This window comes from Enhydra lutris, unplaced genomic scaffold (genome assembly GCF_002288905.1).
Source record: "Enhydra lutris kenyoni isolate GAN:26980312 unplaced genomic scaffold, ASM228890v2 scaffoldscaffold39, whole genome shotgun sequence".
In the NCBI taxonomy this organism is placed as follows: domain Eukaryota; kingdom Metazoa; phylum Chordata; class Mammalia; order Carnivora; family Mustelidae; genus Enhydra; species Enhydra lutris.
Window position 1 is genome coordinate 11,743,269 of NW_019154123.1, and position 22,211 is coordinate 11,765,479.

Genomic DNA, 22,211 nt, shown 5'->3' on the forward strand with positions numbered 1-22,211 from the left:
TCCAGTCCGTGCAAAGACATACTATTAAAACTGTTGATATCCCTGTCCTACATGATGAAAAATTACAGCTATCATGGAGTCTGGTCTCTCTTACATTACATTGTTTTATATATGTAGAATTCTACTGGCTCATATTTTAGAGGAAATTCCAGATCTTTCAAAATTAAAAATCAGAACTGTTACATTTCTATGAAAATTTTATTAGGATAAAAATCCCTTTAAATAAGAAAAGCAAGTATATCTTTACTTTTAAAATATTTCAGTTGTGTTAAGTTAGAATTATACTCATTTAATCTCATGCCCCTAAGGAAACCATTGTTATCATTTTAGTACATAGCTGCGTGAATGGACATTGTTAAAAAATTCTTGACTTCTTAAAACCCTATTCAGAAAACTAACTTAGGTAAAAGAGAATTATAGGCAAATGAAGAGCTGTTAGGACTGAATCTTAACGTATCAAAGTATATCTGCCCTTTTATTGTTCATGTCTATACATGTTGTTTTTACAAGCATGCATTGGTTTATGTACATGTCAGACATTTAGTTCTGTGCTGTCTATTACAGTAGCCACAAGCCACATGTGGCTGTGGAGCACTCGAAATGTGGCTGATCCAAAGTGAAATGTGCTGTAGGTGTAATATATGCAGTGGATTTCAAAGACTGTATAAAAGGAAGAATGTAAAATATCTCAAGGAATTTTATATTGATTACATGTTACAGTGGCAAATTTTAGATATACTGAATCAAAATATTATATTTAATTAAACTTGTTTCTATTTTTTTTAATGTGCTTGCTAGAAAATTTTAAATCACATTTAAAGCTTGCGTTTGTGACCCATGTCATATTTCAGTTGGACAGTGCTAGTCTAGATCATCTCTATGTGTACATAGTTATGTTTTAGTAATAGCATCATATTCTTAGAAAATCCTATTGAATAACTTTCAACTTTAACCTCTGATTTTATTTTCTTACATTTCAAATGCTGTTTTTCCAACATCATCTTTTGATTGTTTTTTTTTTTTATCCCAATACAGCGATACTTTAAACTGCCTCTCCCTTTGATACTAGTAAGTCTCCTAGGAATTTAAATCGGTCTCTGTGAAAGCAATACTTGAGCCTCATTCATATGTTCAAGTTAGATCATTATTCCTAATAATGGGTTTAAGTGCTTAGATAGATCAGCACTTCGTGTCTTGAATTGCTTGCCATTTCTTTATAAAGATGTTTCAAGAAATTGCCCCATGCGATCCCTTATTTCATTGTTTTCTAGCAAAAAGTAACATAATCTTTTATTAGTTTGTTGGGAATCTGAAGAAAAGCCTTTTAAATATTAGCAAAAACAAAATGTATTTCCAGGTAGTGAGAATAAAGAGCAAAATTAGTCACGAATGATAGTCCTGAGGAAGTTAATTTTTTAAATAAATCATGAACGTGCTGGCAGACTGCCAGTGGCTTTCACCTCTATTTTATTTTCCCATTCTACTCGGGTCCAGGTTGTCATCAGCTACCACGAGGAAACCCGTGTAATTCCTAGAGAGAGAAAAGTTGCACTGTTAGACTTAATAGTACGGTAGTCATGGAAGCATCGGTTATCTTCATCAAGGCCATTCAGATTTGATTATTGTAGAACTGTGTTGAATACCAAACCAGAGGAGTAGTAGCTGGAGCTAAATCAAGGGATTGTCATTTTTGTCAGATGATTAGGGCTGACTTGGAAGAGATATGAAAGGGTTGAGCTGTGTAAATATTCTCTTTTCAGCAGAAAAAGAAAAGGTCCATCATGGCCATTAAGATGCAGCTTGTTAGCTTGATGAATTTCAAACTATTTAACCTTAGCAATTATATACCCCCTGCATACATACAAGTATATCAGTGCCTTGGGATTATTATGGCTCCAAGGATTGATATCAAAGCATATTGGTAATTTTCTATGAAGATAAAATGCAGCCTTTCTATGTCTAGATAGATCTCTCAAAGAACAGGGCATGCTCTAATTCAAAGTCCTAGTTATTAATTTGAATTATAAGTTCAGGTAAACACTGGAACACATTTATATATAAGTTTCGTAAAACTTTTTAATGAAAAATGTATGTAGTTTAACATTTTTAGAGGTGGTATTCATTTAAGCTGTGATATTAACATACTTATTTTTATAAAGTAGAATTGGCTTAATTTTTATTTGCCTATGAGGTACGTGAAACATTTAAATAGTAGACACAGTAAGTGATAATAACATATTAGATAGAGACCCTGACCTCATCTCAGGACATTTCTACGGTGTTTATGAATAAGTATCAAATGCAAGAAAGGCCAGCATATTGCTGTTTTTATGTGCGTTGGTCAGTTTGCTTTTGCATGTGATGGCACCCTGCTAATATTTTCACTACCTGGGTACTGATTAAACTCGTATATAAGAATAGATGACATAGAAATTTCTAACTTTAAAAGAACTACTCAATTCTAAAATAACAGATTCATTTTTGGAGAAGGACTTGGTGTGCCATCTAGTGGGCATATTTGGCATTCTGGTTATCCAAAACTGACAGGGATTTTTACTCTCCTTCCAAAATGCAGCTTTCTTAACACTTCGTATCTCTCAGGCCTTAAGGGTAGACTGTGCTTGTGTTACATCTCGTGTAATTTTTCAGTTTTGTCAGAATTTGATTTTACTGTATTTTGGAAATTCATATTAAAAGCAATCAAAATGATCAGAAATAAATCACTTGAGCACTTGGAAATGTGAATTTATATAGAATATAGAATTATATTATAGAATTATATAGAATATAGAATTATATTCTATAGTCTATATAGACTATAGAATATACACTTATCTTAAGCACTTGGAAATGTGAATTTATATAGAATATAGAATTGTTGAATCATTATATTGTACACCTGAAACTAATACAACACTCTGTAGTATTAAGTGTACTTGGGAAAAAAAAAAAAATCTAATGACAGGAATAAATCTATGTAAATTTTGAGACAGGTAAAAGTAAAAGATAAAAAATAATTTCATTGTTTAATCAGGACTAAGATCATTTAAGGTAAAACTTCAACTAGGAAAGCAAAACCCAAGCACACTAATTATTGAACTTCATTATTATATGTATTTTTTTCTGAAAGAATATAAAAACAATTGTTTTTGTCCTTGTATGTGTTAATGTGTAATTTAAATAGCTTTTTACATTAAAATTTTTCTTTTCTATAGAGAAATCCAAGACCAGTGACTTACCAATTCCATCCAAATTTAGATTATTACAAAGCACGTGGAGCAGACCTCATGAATAAAAGCCGGTAAGTCCTCTTTCTTGAATGATGAAAGTTATGAGCCACAAAGATGTTCTCTGAGATGGTCAGGAATTTTTACACATTTGCTGACAATAAATTTATGGATTTTAGCATATCGGTGGTTAATGCATGCAATGACATCTCTACTAAATAAAATATCTGAGTTTTTTTTAAGGCATGAGAAAATGCATACATTGCTGTCAGTGAGTGGTAAGAAGAAAAAGTAGAGTATTTGTTATAATTTGAAGTTAGACAACTTCATTTTTCTAACACTAATAAACCTGAATAAATTGTGCCTACTTGTATAATGTCTTTCTAGATCCTTGCTGTTGATTGAAAAGAGGCAGTTCTATAATATATTTTTAAATTATTTCAGTAACAAAATTAAAATTGGGTTTCCCAACTGTCTTTAGAACTACACAATAAGCTTATAAATGCATCTTGTGTGTGCATTTGTGATTATATACATAGAAATTTTAAGGGTCACTGTAGGAATAAAAAAACATTAAAATTCTACTTTTAAAAGAAATTAACATTGGCATAAGGGGTTGATGAGCAGTTTTGTTCTTTCATAATACTGTACTCAGATGTCTCAAGAGTTAACTTGTCAAACCAGAACCATCTCAAATTAGAATGTAATTTCAAAGTTTACGCTGGAAGACTAAAATGTTAGTAATGATAAATGCTGCCAAGTTGTCCGAATTTTTTTTCCTTAAGCATTTTGCCTGTATGCTAGCTTTTCTTCAGTAGGATTCCAGCAGCCTAAATATACATTTATGGAGTACACACATACTATGTGTTCTGCTCTTACTTGGAGAGTTAAAAAGAAGTTCTAATTCTCGCCACATCGAAACTCATAGTCTGGAGGGTGAGAAGTTTACAAGAGAGTGGCTAAATTTAAACTTGTGTCTTGAACCCTGTTTTAGTGTAATATTATTTTTAAGTGACCCGTCCTTGATGGAAATCCATCACATTTTAATGTGCTGTGTCGTTGTGACACCAGCTCTATGGCCAATGAGGCTTCTCTGAAGCTCTTCGGTTTGTTCATTTCATCAGATTCTTGTTTCACTAATGAAAGGATCTTCTCCTTAGTCACTTTGTTCATTTAATTGAACAAATTTTTATTGCATGCAAGATTTTCTTTGCTGAGTGAACAAACCAGAAAAAACTCCTGCCCTCAGGAATCTTATAGTGTAGACACTTGTATTTCTATTCTATTCTATCATGTCAAATATTTAGTTTAAGTATGTTTAAAAGGACACAGTATTTTTAGGTACTTTCTTTATACGAGATCTTTCTAGCTAGAATCCCTTCTTCACTCCCCTACCTCCCCAAAACCCCACCACCATTTTAGTTTTCACGTAACAGCCAAATAACTCTCAGTTGACAACAGAGTCTGTCACACCCCAACATGAATGCCTCCAAAGGCTACTTGAAGTGTTGACATGTTCTTCCTGGGTCCATTTTCTATCTCTGTGACCTTCACTCCTTCCATTGTCCCCTTCTCTTAACTTACGCTTGCACTTGCTCTTCCCTGTTCCTGGAGCACTCTTCTTTCCCTCTTTTCTTTCTTCTGCATGATTTAGAGCTCAGCCCAAAGGTCACCTCACAGAGGCCCCTTGGACCTTCCTCTTGTTTTTTTCTCTTCTGCTCACTCTCTACCTCTTTGCCCAGTCTTACTTTCATAGTGTTCATTACTCACTGAAGTTACAGACTTCCTTTATGTGTGTCATCTGACTCCCCAATTTCCCCACCAAAATCTAAGCCTTTGACAGCTGGCACATTGTCTTACCACTTGAGAGCACTGAGGATAATGGCTGGCCTGGGGAAGTTACTCAACAAAAAAAATGTGTATACATGTTATCTTTTTACATTTTTCAATGTCTACTTTTTTTTTTTTTTTTTTTTTTTTCAAAAATGGAAATGGGTTATACCCTTTCCTTTCTACCCTTCATATTTTATCTTTCTTCTATTTAGGCTTCTGTCCTTGCATTTTTCTCCTCAAAATGTTGGTTCTGTTTTAGCAGTTCCTTATACACACATTGAAATTCTTATACATAGTATCATTGTGATGATTGGAAGGAAGGTTTTTCACCAGCTCTGTTGTACTTTCAGACTGAACCAAATGAAAGGTATATGTGAAGAACTGAACCAAATTGAACCAAATGAAAGGTGTATGTGAAAACATATCACAGACCAGTGAGAGAGTTAGTAAATGATGTTGGGAAACCTGACAAATCTTTTGAAAGAATATCAACTTATAACATTATCATACACCAAAACAAATTCCAACTGAATCAAAGTACACTCAAGCAAAAGTAGAAATAAAATGCAGGTGTCTGTCTGATCTCTGGTTATTAGAAGACTTTTTAACCTTAAAAATAAGGGGAAAAATCATGAAGGGAATGGTACATTTTACTACACAACTATTTTTAAGTAGATATGTCAAAAATAAAATAAACTATCGCTTCTCGGCCTTTTGGCTAAGATCAAGTGCAAAAATAAAATAAACTGATTCAAAAAGCAAGTTTTTTCCAGTTGGAAAATTGGAAAAATTTATGTAGTGTAAGTAACTGACAAACTAGTATCATTAATGTATACAGAACTTATGCAGTTCAGTAAGAAACATGAGATCCTATCTCATTGGCCATTCCATCTCATGCCGTGCTCTGTTGGATCCTCCTTTTCTGCTTATAAATTTTAGAACACCCCCCAGACTTCCTTTCTTCACTGTACTCATTCCCTAGATGATCTCAGTCCAGGTTCATGGCTTTAAATACCATTTATGACTGAAGGGTCCTTAATTTACATTTTTAATAAGACCTCTTCCTTTCAACTCCAGACTCTTTGTGTTCTACTGTTTACTCAGTATTTCCTCTGGGATGTCTCACATGTATCTTGAATTTAATACTTTCCAAACTAGACTCTTGATTATACCTCCTCAAACTGTTATTCCCCTGTGTTTCGCTATTACAATAAATAGCCAATCCAGTTGATCAAACCTTAGAATTGCCCTTGAATTGTTCTCTCTTACATCACACATCAAGACCATCAGCAAATCCTCTTCAAAATATATCCTCAAAGAAATCACCTTTCCCTCTGTACTCCTAATACCAAGTCACCACTAGTCTCTTAACTGATCTTTTTACTTTCTCACTTCTTTATAGACCTTTTCCATATAGCAGCTGGATATATGTAAGTCAGATCCTATCACTCTACTACCCAGAACCATTCAGTTAATGACCTGCAGGGTAAGCCCTACGTGATCTGGCCTCCAGTCTTTCCAACCCCATTTACTACCACCATTCTTCCTCTTTCTCACTGAACTCCAGCCACACTGGCCTGCTTACTATTCCTCAAGCAAACAAACATGTTCCCACTTCCGGAGCTTTGAGCTTGCTTTGTGCTCTGTGCCTGGATTCTTCCTCAAGGATCCACATGGCACATTACTGTGTTCAAATATCATCTCTTCAGACAACCTCTCTTTGACTACCCTATCTAAAATAATGGACCCCTTTACTCTCTTTACTTTGTTGTTATTTTTGTTTTTGTGTTTTATAGCAATTCTTATTACCTGAAGTGGTTAAAAAAAATGATTGGGGTTTTTTATTATTTTTATAGTTTGTTTCTTGCACTGAAATGTAAACTGTACATTTTGTCTTGTTAACTGTTATACCCCAGCACCTAACATAGTGTCTAGAATACAGTAGGCACTACTAAAAGAATTTCAAACAGCAAATAAACATTTATTTTTTTTTAAGATTTTATTTATTTATTTGACAGATAGAGATCACAAGTAGGCAGAGAGGCAGGCAGAGAGGCGGGCAGAGAGGTGGAAGCAGGCTCCCTGCCAAGCAGAGAGCCTGATGCGGGGCTCGATCCCAGGACTCTGGATCATGACCTGAGCCGAAGGCAGGGGCTTTAACCCACTGAGCCACCCAGGCACCCTGCAAATAAACATTTAAAAGGCTAGTCAAACTCATAATTAGTCATAGAAATGCAAATTAAAATACCAATGAAGTATCATTTTCACCTTTCATATTAGAAAATTAAAAATAAATGAGCCAGAGAGGAGTTAGTCCCAGAGATCTACTGTATAGTGCCCATAGGTAATAATAATATATTAATTAATATAAAAAATTTGCTAAGAGGGTAGATCTTATTTTAAGTGTTTTTATCACAAAAAGTAAAACAATGAGCAATAATAGTAAAGAGGGAGAGTGAAAACTTTTGGAGGTGATATGTTAATGGCATAGATGTGATGGTTTTACATGTGTTTACTTATCTCCATACTCATCAGGTTGTACACATTAAATATGTACAGCTGTTTGTATGTCAGTTATACCTCAAGAAAGTGATTTAGAATGAATGAATGAATGAGTGAGTGAGTGAATGAGTAAGCTAGCACTGGTGAAGGTACATGAATACCCTTAGTCACCAATTGAAGTATAAATTAAGACAAACTTGATAACCTTTTTTTTAAAGATTTTATTTATTTATTTGAGAGGGAGATAACAAGCAGGAGGGAAGGGTAGAGGGAGAAGCAGACTCCCTACTGAGCAGGGAGCCAGCTGAGGGGCTCAATCCCAGGACCCCAGATCATGACCTGAGCAGAAGGCAGATACCTAACCGACTGAGCCATCCAGGTGCCCCAAACTTGATAATCTTGCTGAAGAATTCTTCCAGTTCTTTATAACCACCAGATAATTCCCTGGAGGTTTGCTTATCCATGATCAAAAACCACTATAGCTGTGAAACCACTGGTAAAGTCCTCATTTCCTTATTTAAGACCCAAGATCTTATCTGGGTCTTTTATCTGGCTTTTATCTGGCTGAGCCCTTCAACCATAATTAACCTTGCAACTACTTTCTTAGCTGTTTAGAGGCTCTTAAAGAGTTAATGCCTTGGGGCTGTCATGAAGCAGCAAGAGAGGGAGTGGGAATGGTGGGGGGGGGGGGCATATCCATGCAGGAACCCCCAGAAGTGATCAATAAATAGAAAACAGACAGGAGACAAGCAGACACCTGAAAAGCAGGGAACTAATACCTGATATATCTATGGCAGTGGACTTCTATTTGTGTTGCTTATCCAAATAAGGGACGAGGATGCAAAGATGACATGTGATTTCATGGATAAGAATATCTCTAGAAATCAAGAAGCCTGATTTCTCGTCTCTGCTTTACCATGGATTGCTATAATTAAGTCTTTAAAAGCAAGTGCCTAGGTATTTTAGTGGTAGATTTTCCATTACGTGTGTGGATAATATTCACTGTGCTCTGATTTTACTTACTTGCAAATTTCTTTTTAAAAATGGGAATTGACATTTTCTTATTCATTCAACTTTTAAGCTCAGAATGACAATTTAACACTCAAATCTCGTTCCAGTTTTGTCCTTAAATAACCAGAAATTGCTGCTATAAAAAAAATAAGTACATCTAATTTGTGACCAGTCTTCAGAAGGACCTATCAATTTATTTAGGAATCTGTAACTACTAAAATGCCCAGTTGAGTAGGCATGGAACAGAATTTCATAGTTTTTAAATACTGCAGTTGCTTACATTAAGAGTAGAATCACATACCTCCTTTATTCCAGAATGTTCATGGATTTTCTGTTTTGAAAATGACACAACATGATTTCTCAAAATGTTTAATTCTCTCTGCTCTGCAGAGGGGATGAAATGGTGGCACCCAAGATGGCAGTAGTGCCTCAAGAGCACGTGTCACTCTATCTAGTGGTGCCTTTTAACAGGCTCCACACTGAAGGCCTCTTAACTTGCTGAAGCAATTTCGTATCACCAACATTTTAAAGACCGAAGGTACCAAGCTCAGTTCCTGATCTCTTGACTCACCTGATCAATAGGAACATTCTCTGTGCTAACTACTCCAGCTTTTCTCTGCCCCTCACCCCCTGTCAGAGCATAGTTTAAACAATTCATATCAATGATGAAAGATTCCAGAATTACAGTCCTGGTAGGTAGGCCCTCTGCAGAAGGCCTCTTGTTGGGAACCCTGCATGAGATCTAACAGGAAGCCAGGCTCCAGGGTAGGAAGATTCTAATAAGGAGGGTACCCTGAGCTCTTAAGATATATCCCATATTCTTCAGCTGGGCTTCCCATGCCTAGAGAGTGATGGCATCCAGTCCATTCTTACCCCAGAATGCCTGATGGCTAATAATTCTGCATCTCTTCATGGGAGCATGATCTCAGCCCTTCAGAGGACTCCTCTCTGGGCCTGGCCTAACTAGATGTTCTGAGAAAGTGCAGAGTCCCAAGAAGCCCAAGGATCCTTCCAGCAATCTTGTCTTAGAATATGATGAGCTTCGTGAGGACAGCAACCATATCTACCTCATTCATTGCTGTTTCTTCAGTATCTGGCACAGAGAACAAATTCAAATATTAATAAAATAAATGCTTTTTACCTTCAGTTGTAGAATAACTCACACCAATGTCAGGATCTGCATCTTAGAATCTTCACATTCCTAGCACAGTACCTGGAACTGTTCATAGTGGTTCCAAATATTTAGTTTAATAACTGAGTAAACAAATACTGTTTTGAATACCTAAAAGTCATTATAAAATTCCCCTGGACAATTTCCATTTAATATGATCAACAATTTTTTTTTTTTAAATTCGGCTTTATTCTATTTACTTACATAATGGCTGTAATTGCTCAGTACTATTTTCTTGCTAAAAAATCATAAAGAAATAATTGCTAATAATATTCCCCAAGCTGTGAACCCAAGAAGTCCATGGTTACCAGTATTAGTAGTTCATTGGCTAATGAGAATTTCAGAGCACCCTGATTTCTGTCTAAATGTAGCTTTGTGATATTTGTGTGCTCAGATAACTTGTGCTGTGAACACATCCATGTCTGAAAGTGCTCTCTTATATCAGAGAGAGTTGTTAATTCCCAACCAATTTAGGTAAACTGGCAATACTATCTCCTACCTAGTCCAGAGCAAACAGATCTTTCTCCTTTTCTTTTTTAATTTTACACGTCCTGTTTTACCCGAACACAGACCGGAAGTGTTCCACCTGATGAGTTTTGGCCGTTGCGCATCCCCATGTGACTGCCATCAGAAACGATATACCTGGTGTGAACATTTCTTTCACCTGAGAGTTCCCTGGGGTCCCTTCACAGTCAGTTGCAACCTTTCACCCCAAGGCAACCTTCTGATTCCTGTTACCAAATATTGGTTTTACCCTTTCATGGGCTTCACATAAATGGAACCACACAGCGCGCGCTCTTGAGCGTCTAGCTTTTTTCACTAGGCATGACGCATTTACAGCCCATCCGTATTGCATGTAGCGATAGTTCCTTCCTTTGGATTGTTGAGTCACTTTCCATTATAGGAATATACTACAAGTCGTTTATTCTCTTGTTGAGAGATACTGGGTTAGCTCGAGATTCAGAGTATTAGGAATAAGGCTGCTATGGGCATTCTTGTACAGGTGTTTGGATGTTGTTGTTTGTCGTTGCTGTTGTTGTTCATGGATATATGGTTTTCTTTCTTATAGGTAAACATTTAGAAATTCCGTTGCTCTGTAGGATAGGTGTTTAACTTTATAAGAAACTACCAAACCCTTAAAAGTAACTATACCTTTTCCTACTCCCATCAGGAATATATGGGGGTTCCAATGGCTTGTATCCTTGTACATCCTTGTATAATATCTGTAGTTGTGCATCTTTGCCAACATCTGCTATTATCAGTCTCTTTTGTTTTATTCATTCCCAGTTGGTTTGAAAATGGTATCATATTGTGGTTAATTTGCATTTTCTGATGACTAGTGATGTTGAGCATCTTTTCATAACTTATCAATGATTTGTATATCTTCTTTTAAAAACTGTTGTTTCAAGTTTTTTACCTATTTTATGGGTTATTTGTGGTTTTTTTTAATTTTAGGAATTCTTTATATATTGTCAGATATATATACTGCAAATATTATTCCCCAGTGTGTGGCTTGTCTATTCATTTTCTTAATGATGTCTTTTGATGACCAGAAAAGTTTTATTTCAGTAAAGTTTATGAATCAGTTTCTTCTTTTATGGCTAGTACATTTTGTTTCCTATCTAAGAAACTTTTGCCTTCCTTTAGTCTCCATTTTTGATGGTCCCCAAGACCTCCCTGAGTTTCAGTGACTCCCTAGAAGGACTTGCAGCACTCCAGAAAGCTGTTATACTCATGGGTACAGTGTATTATTGCCAAAGGATACAGATTAAAATCAGGAAGGAAAAAGGGTTGGAGTCTAGGAAAAACCAGGTATAAGTTTGTCATTGCCCTGTCCCAGTGCAGTGCTTAAATCTCCCAGGAGCAATGTATGACAACACATGGTAAGTGTTGCCATCTAGGGAAACTCACCCAAGCTTTGGTATCCCCCAAGGGTTTTTATTAGGGGTCAGTCATGTAGGCATGAAAGAACAGTGTGACTAACATCAGCTACTCAGTCACCAGTCCCCTCAGAGGTCAGACTGATATAGAGTGGCACAGGACCCAGGTTGAATAAAAACAGACTTTAACCATAAATCCACTGTAAGCAGGAACTGTTTGGTGTGGCCCAAGCCCCCAGCTCTACGAAGACAATCTGACCAGGCAGGACTTTCCAGGGGCTAGAGGTTATCCCAGTTGTCGGTCAAGGGCCTGTCCAAAACAGCTTTGGAATGAGCGGGATTCGGGCAGCCCAGGCCTGTTGAGTTAAGCCTTTACTGTAGAGTCTCACAGATAGTCTGTATTCTTCTAAAAGCTCTGTGGTTCTAGTATTTGTATTAAATCTGTGGTCCACCTCAAATTAATTTTTGTGTTTGGAGTGAGGTAGAGATTAGGTCCATCTTTTTCTTTGTAGATAGCCAGCTGCTCAGTGCCATCTGTTTAGTCTTTCCTTTCCCCAGTGAGTTGAACCGGATCCTTGGTTGAAAGTCAGTTGACCATATGTATGTATGTCTCTTTCTGTATGTTCTATTCTTTGTTTAATAATCGTCATCACTTATTCATGTACTTTAATAGCAAGTCTTGATTTTAAGTAGTCTGAGTCCTCCAGCTTTACTCTTCCTCATTCTTTTGGCTATTCTAAGGCCTTTGCGTTCCCATATAAATTTTAGAATAAACTTGTCAATTTTGATAAAAATTACTGGGATTTTGACTGGGATTACATTGAATCTGCAGATCAGTTTGGAAAGAATCCATACTGTAATATTACTGAATTTTCTTCTCCATGACCATGGATCACCTCATTTAGTTATGTCTTCCAAATCTCTCAGTGTTTCATAGTTTTTAGTATATAGGTCTTATATATTTTTTTGATTAAGAGAAAAAAAAACTTTTTCTGCATCTAACCCATTCCCTTCTATGCCTGTATTTTTTTTAATGTAAGTGTTTCCTTGGACTTTTCCATGGACTCACACATTTCTTTATCTTTATTGACTCCATACATCCTGCCTCAAACTCTCAAAAGCTGCTTGTGATTTTAATTATGAAGATATTTAATGATTCTCAAAATGAGGGAAGGCCTCTTAACTTGCTGGTGAAGGTGAAGAGGACAGAACTCCCCAACATGAGGGCATCTCAGAATTATATCCTCTTTCATTCTGATGCATTTCCCTAGGCCAGAGAATCCCTGACCCTCTAAAGACTTTGATATTGTGAATCATGGTTACTGATGGGAGAAATTTATATCCTTCAGATACACTGGGTCAGGAAGTAAATTAGTTGAAAATGGTAGAATTGAAAACTATAGGAACAGAAACCTCAATATTTATTTCTATAGGTAAATCTTGGGAAGTTTAATGATTTTTATACACTGCAACTAATACATAATTCCTTATTATTTTTTGTACTAGTTTAACAAATACTATGAATTGTGTTCAGACCCATTTAGGTAGGCCCCACAGTTCAGCTTATATCCAAACACATATTGTGCCACCCTTTTTATCCCTAGCAAGTACTACACTCCTTTTGCTTCGTATCACATTAACAAATATTTATCTGCCACATGCAAAATAATCATAGCCTTTATAGCTGAAAGGAGTGAATGTTACCTATGACTCCTAAGGAATAAGTAATAACAAATGAACTTTTATCATTTTGTTTTAATAAAGACCTGTGAAACCTGAAGTTTCTTGAGATGTGGATAGTTTGTTTTCTAAGATAATAGAAACCTTACAATATGGCAAACATTTAGAATTACATATAGATGTCTGCACTGAAGCAAATTTGCTATTCTCAATTTTAAAGATAAAGAATTAGGAAAGGCTGAAACCAATTCATTCGATAGAACTTGAAGCCTTCGGCTCACAGAATTTCTAAGCAGAAGTATATCATAAATGTTAGCTCAAGTGTTGGAATCATCTTGAAAACTACTGTGTTGCAACCCTGTCAACTGTTCTGAATTTCCAAAGAAAATATCAATGACCATAAACATGAAAGAAATAAAAGTGAATGATAATCCATTGAGGGAAGGTCAATAATGTAGATTTCTAGCAAAGTAACAGAGATGTAAAGGGAATATAGTTTCTATCCAAAAACTGAATCATGTATTTATAATTACTTTTTCCAGCTACTCTTTACACTTAATAATTTTAAAGTAAGTTCCATGGTTTTATGGTGGGGGAAAAAAAAAGTATAGGTAGAATGAGATGAGAAACTGAAAGAAAAGGAGACTATGATACAAAAAAAGGGAGTGGGAAGAAAAATAGAGGAAAACAGAAGGACGATAAACATGGAGGAAGAAGGAGGGGCAAAGAGAACAGAGTAGAAATGAAAGGTGGATTTAAAAAGGCATGGCAAACAGGCCCCTAAGTTCATTCGGTCAACATTCCTTAAGGCCTCTCATTTCGCCCTGTCATTCCAACAGTATAATGAATGTGATGGCAGAAGCCCTTTGGCACCTGCAGGTCATAAACACTTAGAGCTGGAAAGGGCCTTTCATCTAAGCCTGTCTCTCACCCAGGCCAGGACGAGGAAGCCTGTGTGTCTGAGGGTGATTTTCCCATCTTTTTATTTAGTTCCAGAATTGGAGCACTTACTATTTTAAATAGAGCATGTTAAATCATTAGAAAGGATTTCTTTTTGAACTGTTTTCTGTAAGTTTTGTAACTCATTTTGGTTTTGTTTTTTAAGATTTGTTGTATGTTTATTTGACAACGCAGAGAGAGAGAACAAGCAGGGAGAGCAGCAGAGGCAGAGGGAAAAGACTCCCCACTGAGCAGGGAGCCCGATGTGAGGCTCAATCCCAGGACTGTGAGATATGACATGAGCTGAAGGCAGAGGCTTAACTGACTGAGCCACCCAGGTGCCCCACTCGTTTCGTTTTTTAAAGCCATGCCATAAAGGACTGCTTTCCCCCATGGCAACTCTCATGATATTTTAAGACTTGTTTCCCAGCATTTCTTAAGCCATTTCTCTTTCAGCATAGTTTTAAAAACTCCCCACTGTTCCTACTCCATTTTATAAACACCCATCTCAATTCTGCCAGAAATTAATGCCTCACCAAAAGCTGTCTGCTGTAGCTATACAGTTAGCTTCTGTGATGTAGGCACTCACCTAGTATTTCTAGTCATATGTTTATTTACTATTAACAGTAATACATATTTTCTATATACAGGTACCATATTTACTTTTGAAGGGAAATTTTGCAGGGTACAGAATTCTAGGTTGGTGGGTTTTTTTCTCTGAGTATTTAAATACTCCACTCTCTTCTTGCATGCATGGTTTCTAAGAAGGTGGTTATCTTTACTCTTGCATAGGTAAGATTTTTTTTTCTTCTGGTTTCTTCCAGGATTTATGTCTTAATCTGTGATTTCCTGAAGTTTAAAAATGATATGATGAAGTATACTTTGGGGGGCATTTACCCTGCATGGGTTCTCTGAGCTTTCTGGGTGTGTGGTTTGGTGTCTGACACTAATTTGGGGGAGGTTCTCAATTGTAATTATTTCAGATATTACTTTCTCTCCCTCTTCTTCTCTGGTATTCCCAGTATGCATACGCTACACCTTTTATAATTGTCCCACAGTTCTTGGATATTCTGTTCTAGTATTTTTCTGTCATTTTTGTGTTTGCTTTTCAGTTTGGGGAATGTCTGTTAAAAAATCCTCAACCTCAAAAATGTGGATAGTCTTTTTCCTCAGCTGTAGATTGTCTGCTAATAAGCCTAGCAAAGACATTCTTCATTTCTGTTATACAGTACTTTTTATCTCCATTATTTCTTTTCTTTTTCTTTCTCAGAACTTTCTTTTCTCTGCTTACATTTCCCATCTATTCATGCATGCTGTCTACTTATCTATTAGAGCCCTCGCATTTTAATCATAGTTGTTTTAAATTCCCAGTCTGGTAATTCCAGCATTCCTGCTATATCTGAGTCTGGTTCTGTTGCTTGCTCTGTTGCTTCAAACTGTGACTTTTTATTTTCTTTAGTAAGTCTTGTGATTTTTTTTTTTCTGATAGTTGGGTATGGTGTAGTGGGTAAAAGGAACTGCTGTGAGTAGACTTACAGTGATATAGTGATAAGGTGTGTGAGGAGAGGAAGCATTCTGTAGTCCTATGAATAGGTCTCAGGCCTTTCACGAGCCAGCACCTTCAGACTATGAACATCACACATGCCTCTTATCCACCCTCCCCAACTTAGGTGGGACAGTGTGGCTAGAGGGGTTTGAGGTTGGGTGTTTCCCTTCCCTCAGGTCAGTTAGGCTCTGATAAAACCTCAGCAGGTTAGACTTTGGTTAAATAGTTTCTCCTGAGGGCAGACAATGTTAAGAAAAACAGAACGCTCAGGTGTATTTCAAAATGGTTCCTTTCCATTCCACCTGTTGTACGTACAGTTTTTCTCTCATATTCACCACAGCACTCTGGTAGAGCTCCAAGAGGTAAAACTCAGAAGTGTGGGTGCCCCCTGTGTGACCGGGCCCCTTGGAATTTTTAATCTGTCCAGCTGATTCACTCTTAGCCCCTAATAACTGGGCAGTTGCATTTCACATTTCCGTACTCCAGCTCTGCTTCCTGTGGGTTTCTGCTCTATTCAAGCCTGATTCTCTGTGGTCATCTGTCAGTCTTTCTGATCTGGGGACAGCAGTTTGCCTATGACCTCACTTCTCTTATGGATCTAAGAAAAATTTGTTTTTGCTTTGTTTTGTTTTGTTTCAATTTGTTCAATTTTTTCTGGTTGTTAGGAAAGAGCAGAAACTTCCAAGCTTCTTACATGCCAGAATGGAAACTAAAAGTTCACTCATTTAGTATTAGTGCAGGCTAAGAATCTTACTTTTCTATAGCAGCTTTCCTCTGGGCTTGTATTAGCCTTATAGACCAAACTAAGACATTAATGTTTGGGAGTCTGTTTGTTTTTTAATATGAACTCATGTTAATCCACCTCTCTATTCTGTGTGTAATGCACAGTTGTAAAAAGGTTTAACCTAAGTGCTAAGATTTTATTTCTCTTTGTTAGATTTTATCTGTTTAATTCATTTCTTGTGCTAGCCTGTTGAGAGTATTTTAAATTTTGATTCTTTTATCTGATAGATTGGGTATCTCAAATTGAATAGGTGCATGTTTTCTTTCCTTAGTCACAAAATTAGAGAATTTTCTATCTAAAAGGGACCCAAAATATCATATAATTCAGCCTCTTTGTTTAAAGATAAGGAAAATTAGTCCAGAGAATAGCTATGCAACTCTCCCCACCTGTGCAGCTCACTGATGGAAGGAAGATTATGACCTTAAAAAATGGACTGTGAGCAGAGCAGGTCTTTGAACCAAGTGTGAAGACAGTTGTCATCACCAGAAGTCCTTGGTGGGTGCTAGAACATTCAGCAATATACCTGAGGTATAGCTCCCCAACTATAACTGAGCACACATTTATCCTCCATTAGATCCCACTGGCACTGACATAAATTGATAAATCTAACAGACTTTAATACTTCAGATAAGAAATAAAGTTGTCTTAGAATGACTTGTTTTTAGTGAACCATACAGCTACTTGTAATAAACTACAACCATTTCTAAGTAATTAGTAAAAAAAATTTGAATAAGCCAGTCTGTTTTCCAGTTGGTGGTTTCTACAATCCTTTTGAAAAATTAGAACATTCTCCCCCACTTCCATTCTTCTGATATTTCTGTTTTTATTCAATAAAACAAAGTGGGTGTTACATTTAAACATAAACAAAACCAACCATCTGAAACTTTAAAATGTATCTAAGTAATAATTGAGCCAATGGACTATTTATAAAATGTGTGGAGAAAACTTTGATGCTATTGCTATAATCAGAGGCAAATACATAGCTTTAAATTCTCTTATTAAGAAAGAGAGGGAATGAATAAGTGAATGAGTGGATGAATGAATGAATAAACCAAGCATTCAACCTTGGGGAACAAAAGAAAGGAAATAACAAGGTAAATATAAATTAGAGTATAGAGAAAAATAAGTACAGATAAATTGAAAACTCTTTGACAAAAATATAAACAAGCATGTAACAAAATTTTATCACAGAAGGAGTGAAATAAACAAATATCAGACACTTAATATCAGACCTAAAAAATAAATCCTTAGATAGAAAAGAAAAAGCCTGGGGTTGTGCCAAAGTTTGGATAACAGGAAAGGAAAATCTCCACTGTTGTGGAGAGTTTTACAGAGGTGATCATGTGATAATGATTTTAGTTAGGGCTTTTTTGTTTTTGTTTTTGTTTTTTTTTAAGCTTTAGAAAAATTATAGAAGTTGAATGAAAGCAGCTCATGACTCTGGCAGTTAAGAAGGCATTGGAAACACTAGAAGCTCTTTCAGTGGAGTATGCATTAGAAAGCCAGGCTTCCAGAGCTCAGGTGGGTAGGAAGAGGCAGCAAAAGCCACCCATTTTTAGAATTTTAGAAACTGATCCAAAGGGGCCCAACAGTGAAGCCAGGTTGGGTTTTGATACAGGTGTTTTAAGGAATCTTGAATCTTAAGAAAAATGCCCCATTGCTACTCTTTTAACCTCCTAAATGAGTTTGTGCCAAAAGTAGGGTGTTGGCAACAATTTCAAAACAGTCCCTCCTATATGGTACTATTTTGTTATTTAATAATAGTATTTATTAGACAGTAATAATGAAAGAATTTGATTATACAAAACCAGTTACTCATTAGATTTGCTTAATGTCTTAACTACTCTTACTGTTTATTTCAACACTGTTGACACATTGCACTTCATTGTTAGTCCAACCCAGTACTCGATGTCCATCAAGTCTCTGACAACTGCATTAATTTTCGTCAATTTAACACACATGACTTAATAGTGTACGTCACAGCCAGTAATAATCGTCGCAAATCGACGAGGATTTCTTGTAAAGAATGCTGCTACTGATATTTAATATCTGTGTTAGCTACCTTTGGCCAAAAAATTGTCATCCTGCAAAACAAACAGACTGTGGATAGGGTGCTTTACCTAGAAGTCTATGGTTTACAGTTGTTTATATCTGAAAGATGTAACATCACCTTCAATGGTTGTTTTGAAAAGAAAATGTTCTTCTGGAAGCAATGGGTAGCAGATGAGGGGGAAAGTTGGTTGAAAACAAAAAATATTCAAAAAAGGAAAACAGTGTTCATCCCCTTTTAAGAGCAATTTGGATGAAAAATTGCGCGGCATGAGCTTGATCTATATGTTTTTTGCGGTTATTAGTAGTAATGAAGATGCATTAACCATATTCTCTTGATAATGCTCTAGCAGTTTCTTAGTACTTTTATCAACATATAAATTTTACAACTGGCAGTGTGGGAATTTGACTAGTACATTTTTGTTTATAAAAAAGGGTAACAACATTATAACTTCTTCATATCTGTGAATTATGAATCTTGACTTGCAAACAAGCAAAACTAAAATGCAGTAGAACTTCAGTGTCATGATAGCTCTTCTTCCTACTGCCATGCACAAGAAATGGGAATGTGTGCAAGCTGCTGAGTAGAATACAGTGCCAGAGGTGAATGCCTTACTTAATCCACAATTTATGAGTTCTTTTCATTTCATTCATTCTTTTTTCAATAAACATGGATTGAGTGCCTTCTCTGTGGCAAGCTGTAGTGTCTGTAAATTGAGAATGCTGTACTTCATTAGGAAGCAGCTGGAAACTGGAAGTAAGTGGTGCATAATCACTATATATCCTTATCTCCATTAAGAAACGTTATTTTCAATAATTTTTGGAAGGGCATTTAAAGTTCTTTAAAAATAAAACCCGGTGCAAAAAGAATCATTTGCAAAATGATTTTTTCACATTTCATTGAGTTGTAAATGAATAGATCTTTCCCTCATAAAGCTGAATTCCAGGTTTTAAATTTGATTTGTCCTATCTCCAACGTAATGTAAGTCTCCAATACCTAGCCCATAATATTAGCTAGTACCATTAGAGAAAAACTTTATGAAAGGAAGAAGCACAGTTTTCTTTTTATTATAGAACTATGGATCAGTTCTGTCTTCAAGCTATATCTAGCAGTGCCAAGGATACAGCTGTTATATAAAATGTAGGAGAATTACTACATAAGAGCTGCCAGGTAGATCTGAGAGAAGGAAATGATAGTAAAATTTGAGTTAACGCCAATCAAGTAAATGCATCCCTCAAACTTGATTTTCATTTTCCTACTTCTCTGGGGAAAAAAAAAAAAAGCAAAATGAGAGAAAATTAGCTTCTATTAATGATTGGGGTAATAAAAATACAAACATTGGTATTGTCCTGGAATCGGACTACCTCCTTCAACTAAAATAATTTATAATTATAACTGGTCTTCAAGATAATATCCCTGAGATACTTCAAGATTATGAATCATCTGGGAGGTAGTCATTCAGTAGCTATTCAGTTAACAAATGTTTACTTGGTGTCCTCTGTTTGCCGGAGAGTTGTAACACAGATGCTGGCAAACCATGGCAGCCAAGTGAGGAAGTGTGAGTGGAGGGGTGCTTAGGGAGTTCGCAGCCACTGAGGGGAGGATAAAATAAGAGTGATCTGTCAGCTGTGCAGCGTGGAGATGATTGGGGATGGGGAGGAGAGGTTTCTGAGCAATGGCCAGGAGGCCACAACCAGATTGTAGTAGGCTTAGGACCAAAGAAGCAGAAGTAGCATGTAAGACGGCTTTTTGAAAAAATACATTGTGAGAAGGAGGAAAAGTGGGAACAGTAAGTAGAAAGGAGGGTCAAGGGGTCAAGGATAAGTTCAAGTGGGTGTGTGCATATGTGTGCGTGCACAAGCTCACAGTCACACATACACACACACACCATGGTTGTATGTTAATGGGAATGACACATAAGGAGAACATGATGATTCAAGAGAGGGAAGTGCAGGGGCAACAATTTCAAAAGATCAGAGGATGGGATCCAGACCACAAATAGAGAAGCTGGCCATGTCTAGGAACAGGGACTCATTATGGTAAAGGTGGAAAAACTTAGACTACAGGTAGGTGCCTTTTAACAAATATTTATAAAACATCTGTTATATGCTAGGCAATGGCGATATAGCAGAGAGACAATCCTTGTCTTTGTGAAACTTTTGTTTAAACAGGGATTGGAGGAGATGGACAAATAATAACCAATCAAGTAAAATAGCATGTCAGATGATGCAAGGTGCCACCAAGAAAAGTAGAAGGGGGGGGGGGGGGGTTACCTAGGTGACTCAGTTAAGTGTCTGCTTTTGGCTTAGGTCATGATCCTGGGGTCCTAGGACAGAGCCCTGCATCAGGCTCTCTGGTTAGCAGGGTTTCTGCTTCTCCCTCCCCATTCTCCCTTCCCCCCAACCCTGCTTGTGCTCTCTCTTTCTCTCTTTCAAATAAATAAGGAAGGAAAAAAAAAAAAAGTAAAGCAGGGCAGTGGAGAAGGAAGATTTGGACAGCCAGGGCTGGTCAGGGTGGTGAAGGTGGATTGCAATTCTCAGGTAGTAGGCAATTCTATATAACTCTTACTGAATTTATTTTGTGACTCTTATTTTTCAAAGTCAGATTAAATGTGGCCCAATACCCACACGTCAGGGCTTGTGGGAAGTCTGCTATCCACTTTGTTTCATAGGTGCTACGTTCTGTGAGTACCCCAAGGCTTGCCCAGCCCTGTACCTCTTCTTTAGAGCCCTCATCACAGGTTTTAACCTTACTTTATTAATGCAGTTATATATTTCTCCCCTACTAGACTGGAAACTCCAAGAGGGGAACTATGTCCTGGACGATTGTATCCCCAGAACCTAGCACAGTGTTAACACAACATAGGTCCCATTTGTTGAATGAATGAATGAATGAATGAATGAGTGAATGAAAAGTTCAAAGACCTTTTTCCATACACCACCTCTTGAAGAATCTTATTGTATTATTATTCTGTGATCACTTAAGTTCTTACTTCTTATAGCTGATCTAGTAAATGGCCTTTTTCAAAGCAGTTAAAATATCTTTATACCAATGAAATATGTGAAATAGGGTTGTCCTCTAATTTAAGTGATGTTTCTCCACCTATTTTTTTTTTTTTTTTTACAGGACCAATGCCAAAGGTGCTCCCCTGAATATAAATAAAGTCTCTAATAGCCTGATCAATTTTGGAAGAAAGTTGATTTCTCCAGCAATGACTGCCCCAGGCAGTGCGGGTGGCCCTGTACCAGCAGGTGGTAGTGGCAGCTCTTCCGCTGCTGTGGTTCCTGCCAGGACCTTAGCAGAGGTCCCCAGGCAACATTTGCAGCAGCAGCAGCAGCAGCAGCAGCAGCAGCAGCAGCAGCAGCGACTGATGAAATCGGAGAGCATGCCCGTGCAATTGAACAAAGGTAAGGAAAAAATACCAATAAATCTGAAGAAAACACTTGCAATGTAGCCTAGGATTTCCTCACCTGCCTATGAGGAACCACCCTCCTAGAAATAGAAATTAATACAATATTTAATTGTAAACAATCAATTATATTAGATCCTTTTTAAGTTGCAATATCAGATACCATATTGTTCTTAACA

General features: G+C 36.7%; 1 protein-coding gene across 2 annotated transcripts in view; it reads left to right on the forward strand.

The window, feature by feature from the left end:
• Positions 1–22,211, forward strand: part of LOC111154984 (TBC1 domain family member 5) — a 544,655-nt gene that overhangs the window by 456,884 nt on the left and 65,560 nt on the right. For both annotated transcript variants that reach the window (XM_022514953.1, XM_022514954.1), the window contains exons 16-17: positions 3,216–3,301; positions 21,750–22,030. In XM_022514953.1, coding sequence (XP_022370661.1) covers positions 3,216–3,301; positions 21,750–22,030 — 367 coding nt within the window. The remainder of the gene's footprint in view (positions 1–3,215; positions 3,302–21,749; positions 22,031–22,211) is intronic.